General features: G+C 67.4%; 1 protein-coding gene across 1 annotated transcript in view; it reads left to right on the top strand.

Annotated features, from left to right (window-relative positions):
• Window positions 1-6,225, top strand: part of Tmem52b (transmembrane protein 52B) — a 7,063-nt gene extending 838 nt beyond the window's left edge. Inside the window, exons 2-6 of the mRNA XM_042673500.1 lie at window positions 1,518-1,561; window positions 2,685-2,714; window positions 4,541-4,707; window positions 5,042-5,178; window positions 5,953-6,225. Coding sequence (XP_042529434.1) covers window positions 1,518-1,561; window positions 2,685-2,714; window positions 4,541-4,707; window positions 5,042-5,178; window positions 5,953-6,225 — 651 coding nt within the window. The remainder of the gene's footprint in view (window positions 1-1,517; window positions 1,562-2,684; window positions 2,715-4,540; window positions 4,708-5,041; window positions 5,179-5,952) is intronic.
• The last annotated feature ends 1,275 nt before the right edge of the window (window positions 6,226-7,500 follow it).

Genomic DNA, 7,500 nt, shown 5'->3' with positions numbered 1-7,500 from the left:
GATTAGCATCGGGATGGAGTCCAGCAGGGTGAGGCCGCTGCTTTGAGGAGTCGGGCCTGGTGATCCACGCCTGTAATCCCAGCACGGGGGGCCAGGAGCTCCAGAGCAGAGCAGGGCTCCAGCGTGAGCACGGGAGGGGAAGACCCCCTCATTTTACCCCCCTCTTTCTTTCCAGTTGTTTTTCTTTTCTTTTCTTTGCAAAGGGCCTGCGGAGGGGGCCTGGGCCTGTGGAGATCTCCTTCAGATCTCCCTTTCCTTCCATATAGAGAGGGGCCGCAGCGCTGGGGCTGCGTTACAGGGATGCTGTCCCGTTCCCTGGCTCTAGGTTTTACATTAGAATGATGAGTTCTTCCTCGCTGTGGTCGGTCCCGGGGCTTGAACTCAGGGCCTGAGCTTTGCCCTCCGGGCTGGTGCTCCACCGCTCCAGCCGCAGCTCCACCTCCCCCTTTCGGAGGTTCATTGAGGAGTCTCGCAGACGCCCAGGCTGGCTTTGAACCGCGGTCCTCCGCTCTCTCGGCCTCCTGAGTGGCTGGGATGCCAGGCGGGAGCCGCCAGGGCCGGCCTTGTTTTTGTAAGCAATGACTTCCCGATCGAGATGTCGGGAAGTCGTGGCGAAGCTCCGACCCGGAGCCAAAGGAGGCTACGCAAGAGTGTGAGTCCCCGAGTTCAAGCCTCGGCCCAGGCCCAGGAGCGACGGACGGGGTGAAACACGGACAGGAACACAGGGCCGGGGGGCTCGGGGGGGCGGCCGGGGGGCTCGGGAGGTGGCTGGGGGGCTTGGGAGGCGGCCGGGGGGCTCGGGAGGTGGCCGGGGGGCTCGGGAGGTGGCCGGGGGGCTCGGGGGGGCGGCCGGGGGGCTCGGGAGGTGGCCGGGGGGCTCGGGAGGTGGCTGGGGGGCTTGGGAGGCGGCCGGGGGGCTTGGGAGGTGGCCGGGGGGCTCGGGGGGCGGCTGGGGGGCTCGGGAGGTGGCCGGGGGGCTCGGGAGGCGGCTGGGGGGCCGCGAGGCCTGTCTGGACGCCCGGGCTCCATGCCTCGGGCCGCAGAGAGAAAGAGCCGGAGGGCGAGGGGCTCAGGGACAGGGCCAGGCCCTGAGTTCAAGGCCAGGGACCAGAAGTCTATCTATCTATATATACACACACACACACACATACAACATATACATACACAAATACACACATACACACACACATATACACACACGGACACACATACACATATACATACACAAATACACACATACACACAAATACACATATACACACACGGACACACATATACATGCACACGTGCACAGATGCACACACATGCACACACATGCACACACATGCACACGTGCACAGATGCACACACATGCACAGATGCACACACATACACACACGGACACACACGGACACACATATACATATATATACAATACACATACATGCACACACATGCACACATGCACACATGCACACACGCACGCGCGTCCCGCAGGCCCCCCCCCCCCCCCGCCCACACCGGCCTCCCTCCCACAGCTTCCCGGGACGCGAGGCGCCGAGAGCTGCGGCCACGCCGAGCAGTAAGTAGCCGGGCTGGGCCGGGGAGGAGGGACAGACCGACGGACAGACGGAGGACGAGAGCCAACGAGGGACAGACGGACAGACAGACAGAGGGGAAAGCCAACGAGGGACAGACGGACAGACAGACGGAGGACGAGAGCCAACGAGGGACAGACGGACAGACAGACAGAGGGGAAAGCCAACGAGGGACAGACGGACAGACAGATGGAGGGGAAAGCCAACGAGGGACAGACGGACAGACAGACGGAGGGGAAAGCCAACGAGGGACAGACTGACAGAGGACGGAGGACGGACGCCTGCCCCGCGGCCCCGACCCGTCGCAGCTGCCCGAGGACCCGGGTTCGAAGCCAGCCTCCCCCCCGTGAAGGCCCGCTGGGAGCGGCCGGGCCAGGCCCCGCGCGCATGCGCACAGCCAGGGGCGCGCGCATGCGCACAGCCAGGGGCGCGCGCCTGCGCAGTGTCCTCCACAGCCGGGTCATCGGGAGAAATGCGGGAGGGGGGAGGGGGAGGGTCGCGGGGTGGGGCAGCGGCCGGAGGGGACTAGAACACACATGTATAATCCGCATAAAGCCAGGCGCGTGGGATCCCGCCGAGAAGGAGCGAGGAGACAGGCAGAAGACGGAGGAGGGGTGGGCTGGCGCGAGTGCGTCGTGCGCATGTGCGGAGGAGAGGTGGGCTCTGTGAGTGCGTTGTGCGCATGTGCGGAGGAGAGGTGGGCTCTGTGAGTGCGTTGTGCGCATGTGCGGAGGAGAGGTGGGCTCTGTGAGTGCGTTGTGCGCATGTGCGGTGGAGAGGTGGGCCCTGTGAGTGCGTTGTGCGCATGTGCGGAGGAGAAGTGGGCTCTGTGAGTGCGTTGTGCGCATGTGCGGAGAGGTGGGCTTTGTGAGTGCGTTGTGCGCATGTGCAGAGGAGAGGTGGGCTCTGTGAGTGCGTTGTGCGCATGTGCGGAGGAGAGGCGGGCTCTGTGAGTGCGTTGTGCGCATGTGCAGAAGGGAGATGGATGGAAATGTCACAAAACCTTCCTGAGATGACCGAGATCTGCTAAGAAATAAGCAAACAGCAACAAGGAGACGCGGCGAGCTCCATCGCCATGGTGTAGCACGGTGCTATTTCTCCCCACAGCTGCCTGACCACAGACTGGGTCCACCTCTGGTATGTTTGGTAAGACGCGTTCTTCCTTTTCCAAGGACGTTGGGGGGTTCGTTGTTGTGTTTAACTTTTTGTGCCGGTCCTGGGGCTCGAACCCGGGGCCCGGGCGCCGTCCCGGAGCGCTCACTCACGGCTGGCGCTCTACCACCCGAGCCGCAGCTTCCTGCCCCGGCTGGCTTCGAACTTCCGTCCTCAGACCTCAGCCTCCCGAGGCGCTGGGATGACGGGCGGGAGCGCCTGGCCCCGCCCGGATGGCGTCGAGGTTTTGCGTGTTCTGTGGCTGGTTTGAGGGTGGATAACGTCGGGACAGCCGCTGCTCAGCGTCGCCTCTGCAGTGGGCCCCGATCGCAGGAAAGCGATCGCAGCCAGGCCTGTGATCCCGCACACTGGGGCCCCCAGCCAGGCCCCGGGGCTGAGGCCTGTGATCCCGCACACTGGGGCTCCCAGCCAGGCCCCGGGGCTGAGGCCTGTGATCCCGCACACTGGGGCCCCGAGCCGGCCAGGCCCCGGGGCTGAGGCCTGTGATCCCGCACACTGGGGCCCCCAGCTAGGTCCCGGGGCTGAGGCCTGTGATCCCGCACACTGGGGCCCCGAGCCGGCCAGGCCCCGGGGCTGAGGCCTGTGATCCCGCACACTGGGGCTCCCAGCCAGCCAGGTCCCGGGGCTGAGGCCTGTGATCCCGCACACTGGGGCTCCCAGCCAGCCAGGCCCCGGGGCTGAGGCCTGTGATCCCGCACACTGGGGCTCCCAGCCAGCCAGGCCCCAGGGCTGAGGCCTGTGATCCCGCACACTGGGGCTCCCAGCCAGCCAGGCCCCGGGGCTGAGGCCTGTGATCCCGCACACTGGGGCTCCCAGCCAGCCAGGCCCCGGGGCTGAGGCCTGTGATCCCGGGCACTGGGGCCCCGAGCCAGGCCCCGGGGCTGAGGCCTGTGATCCCGCACACTGGGGCCCCGAGCCGGCCAGGCCAGACCCATCCCAGCGAAGATCCCGACGCGGCGCCGTGGCTCACAGGGTAGAGCGCCAGCCCCGAGCCGCAGCAGCCCGGGGGCCGCGCCCAGGCCCCGAGTTCGAGCCCGGGCCTGGCCCTGGTTCTCACCCTGGGGCGGAGCAGGTCCCGGGGCTTGCGCTGGGCTTGGCTTCTCTCTGCCCCACCGCCTCGGCCCCTCCGCCCCGCTGGCTTCCCATCCTTGCTTCCCGTTACGCCACCACGACTCAGGAGGCTGACCGCGAGGCCCCCTCGCTACTCAGGGGCCGGGGGGGGGGGGGGGGGAGAGTGGCCGCAGCGAGGACCTCGCGGCCCGGGGTCCCCCTGCCCCCAGGGGCCGACCTGACACCGGCAAGGCAAAATAGACTTGTGCCGCAGGGCGCGGCCGTCCGCAAGCAGGCCGCTGCTCCCTCTTTATCCCTCGCAGGCCCCTCCCCTCTGCTCCCATTGGCTGGGCTCAGGCCCCCTCTTCCCTCATTGGCTGAGCGCAGCCCCTCCCCCCATTCCCTCATTGCAGGCCCCTCTGCCTACATTGGTTGGGCGCGGCCCGTCTGTCCCCATTGGCTGAGCACAGGCCCCCTCTGTCCTCATTGGCTGAGCACAGGCCCCCCCCTTCCCTCATTGGCTGAGCGCGGCCCCTCTGACCCCATTGGCTGAGCGCAGGCCCCCCTTCCCTCATTGGCTGAGCGCAGGCCCCTCTCTCGCTCCATTGGCTGAGCGCAGGCCCCTCTCTCGCTCCATTGGCTGAGCGCAGGCCCCTCTCTCGCTCTCATTGGCTGAGCGCAGGCCCCTCTCTCGCTCCGTTGGCTGGGCCCGGGCTCGGGCGGCCTCTCCCCGCCCGCAGGTTGCTGGTGGTGACGGGCGCGCTGCTGCTGCTGTGCGGCCTGACCTCCGTGTGCTTCCGGTGCTGCCTGAGCCGCCGGCGGGGCCTGGAGGACGGCGGCCCGCCGCCCTTCGAGGTGACGGTCATCGCCTTCGACCAGGACGGCTCGCTGCAGAACACCATCTCCTGTGAGCCCGAAGCACGGGGCGGGCGGGCGGCCGGGAGCGGAGGCCGGGGGCGGAGGCCGGGGCTGGAGGCCGGGGCTGGAGGCCGGGGGCGGAGGCCGGGGCTGGAGGCCGGGGCTGGAGGCCGGGGGCGGAGGCCGGGGCTGGAGGCCGGGGCTGGAGGCCGGGGCTGGAGGCCGGGGCTGGAGGCCGGGAGCGGAGGCCGGGGCTGGAGGCCGGGGGCGGAGGCCGGGGGCGGAGGCCGGGGGCGGAGGCCGGGGCTGGAGGCCGGGGGCTGGAGGCCGGGGGCGGAGGCCGGGGGTGACCGGCCCGCCCGGCCTCTCCCCTCTCCCCGCAGCGCTGCCGTCCGTGCTGGGGCCCGCAGCCCGGAGACTGCTGGCCGCGGCCCAGCCGCACGCCGCCCCGGCGCCGCCGCCCTGCGGCCCCGACGCGCTTCCCGGCTACGAGGAGGCTCTGCGCATGGCCCGCTTCACCGTGGCCGGGAGGGGGGGGGGGGGGCCGGGGAGACCGAGCGGGGGGGGGGAGGATGAGCGCGGGGGGGGGGGGAGACTGAGCGCGGGGGGGGCCCCCGGGGAGACCGAGCGCGCCCGCCTCGCCCCCGCCCCCCCCCCCCCCCCCCGCCTTTGGACCTCGATCCTCCAGATGGCCGCGTCCTGAGCACTGAGATGGCGGCGTGCCGACGCCTGCGGCGGCCTTCCCGACTTTCAGACTCACACGGTTATTCTTCGTCTCGAGTTCACTGAGTTGTAGGCAATCCTGAGCGTCCAAGCATCCGTTTCCTCGTGCAGATTTAGCACGAAAATAAACAGGTTGTGAGATGGCTCCTGTGTTCACGCTGGCGTTTTTCTCCCCGGGGGCTGGGACGCGGCCCGTGGCACGCTCGTGTGGCAGACGCGAAGCCCCGGGTTCCTTCCGTTCCTCAGCACGCAAAGAGCTGGAGTGGAGCCTGGCTCACGGGGTGGAGCGCCCGCCTGGAGCGAAACCCGCTCAGCAGCAGCGCCCAGACCCTGAGCTCAGGCCCACGACCGACAAAAATAAATTATTTTATTTTGTGCCATTCCTGGGGCTTGAACCCAGGGCCTGGGCGCTGTCCCTGAGCTGTGTCCAGGGCGCACAGCCTTCCTGAAGGAAAAGCAATCCGATGCCGGATGGCAACGGCCACCTCGTCCACCCCGTGATGTCTCTCGAACGAGCACCGTGTGCCCACCCTGCGGTCGCTGCTGCGGGCCAGACACCACAACCCTGCAGCCGGCTGCGGAGCGGCTGCTCAGCCCCGCCACCCCAGCTCGGGACACCCAGGCCAAAGCCGCAGATGGAAGCGCGGGTGGAGTGGCAGAGAACCAGAGTTCAGCAAAAAGCCACCGGAGAGCGCAAGGCCGCGAGTTCAAGGCCCGGCCGGAGCGGACGGCCCCGAAGAGCTTTGCCGGGCTTCCTTCCCGGCTGCCGCTGCCCCCGGGTTGCGCCTCGTGGGGGGCTTCTCTGCCACCTGGCGGACACTCGGGGAAGTGCGTCCTCGGCTGATCGTCTGGAGCAAGGTCCCTGAGATCCGACCTGCAACCAGCCGGTTCACACGCCGGAGGGACGAAGCTCAGGCCCTGAGCTCAAGCCCCGGGACCGGCACAGACCCGCGGAACGGCAAACACCCGCCCCAAACCCCCCACCTGCCTCATTCACGCTAAAGGCTAACAAACACACTGTAACTACCTGGCTATTAATAACGCTGATAAGCATTAAAAGGCCTTTGTCAGGCTAGGCAGGTGCCCACCACTTAAACCATGCCTCCAGCCTCATTTTTGCCCTGGTTGACGTGTGGTGTGTGTGTGTGTGTGTGTGTGTGTGCACATGCGTGTGCATATGCACGTGCACATGCGTGCAAGAGCCTGTAATCTGAGTCTGGCTCTGTTTTGTCATTTCTTGTCTTTGGATAATCAACCTATTCAAAGCCTTGGGTGTAGCTGAGTCCAGGCCAACCCAAACCACATCTCACAGGCTGAGCTAGGGGAGGGCATGGCTGTAATCCCTGCTGATAGAGCAGGTAGAATGATCCAGGTCTGAGCGATCAAAGGTGAGACCTAAGAATGCAACCAAAAGGAGGCTTGGGGCAGTGGTTCAATGGGAGGGGACATCCTCTCCGGGCGCAAGCCCCTGAATCCAAGCCCAAGTCCAGGAGAGAGAGGACAGGCCCTGGGGGGGGGGGGGCAAGTTCACTTAGAAGTTCTTCGTGTGCTAAAACTTGTTAAGCAAGATCCTCTCCTGGGCCCATCGCCCACAGTGTTGCAAGAATTTTCCAGAAAGGATAAATATGAGAGGCTGGGCTTCGGTTCCTTGTGCAAGAGCTGGCTTTCTGGCTTCGGTGCTTTGTTTTCCTTCACGGCCTGCGAAAGGGCAGACCGAGGTCCTGCCCTGGCCCTGGGTGCCCAGCGGCCCTGCGCCTGCCTACAGCCCCCAGACCACATCCTCCCTCCCTTCCCCGTTCCTCCCCCTCCTCCTCCCCCCCCCCCGCCCCCCTCCTCCCCCCTCCTCCTCGCCCCCGCCCCCCTCCTCCTCCTGCCCCCCTCTTCCCCTCCTTCTCCCCCTCCTCCTTCCCTCCCCCTCCTCACCCTCCTCCCCCTCCTCCCCCTCCTCCCCCTGCTCCCTCCCCCTGCCCCCCTCCTCCCCCTCCTCCTTCCCTCCCCCTCCTCTCCCTTCCCCCCTCCTCCCTCCCCCTCCCCCTCCTCCCCCCTCCTCCTCCCCCTCTCCCCTCCCCCTCCTCCCCTCCCCCTCCTCCCTCCCTCCTCCCCCCTCCCCTCCTCCTCC

The sequence above is a fragment of the Dipodomys spectabilis genome, unplaced genomic scaffold (genome assembly GCF_019054845.1).
Source record: "Dipodomys spectabilis isolate Male_0828 unplaced genomic scaffold, ASM1905484v1 ptg000897l, whole genome shotgun sequence".
Taxonomy (NCBI): Eukaryota; Metazoa; Chordata; class Mammalia; order Rodentia; family Heteromyidae; genus Dipodomys; species Dipodomys spectabilis.
The sequence above is the reverse complement of the archived record's forward strand: the minus strand, read 5'-3'. Positions and strand labels throughout refer to the sequence as shown.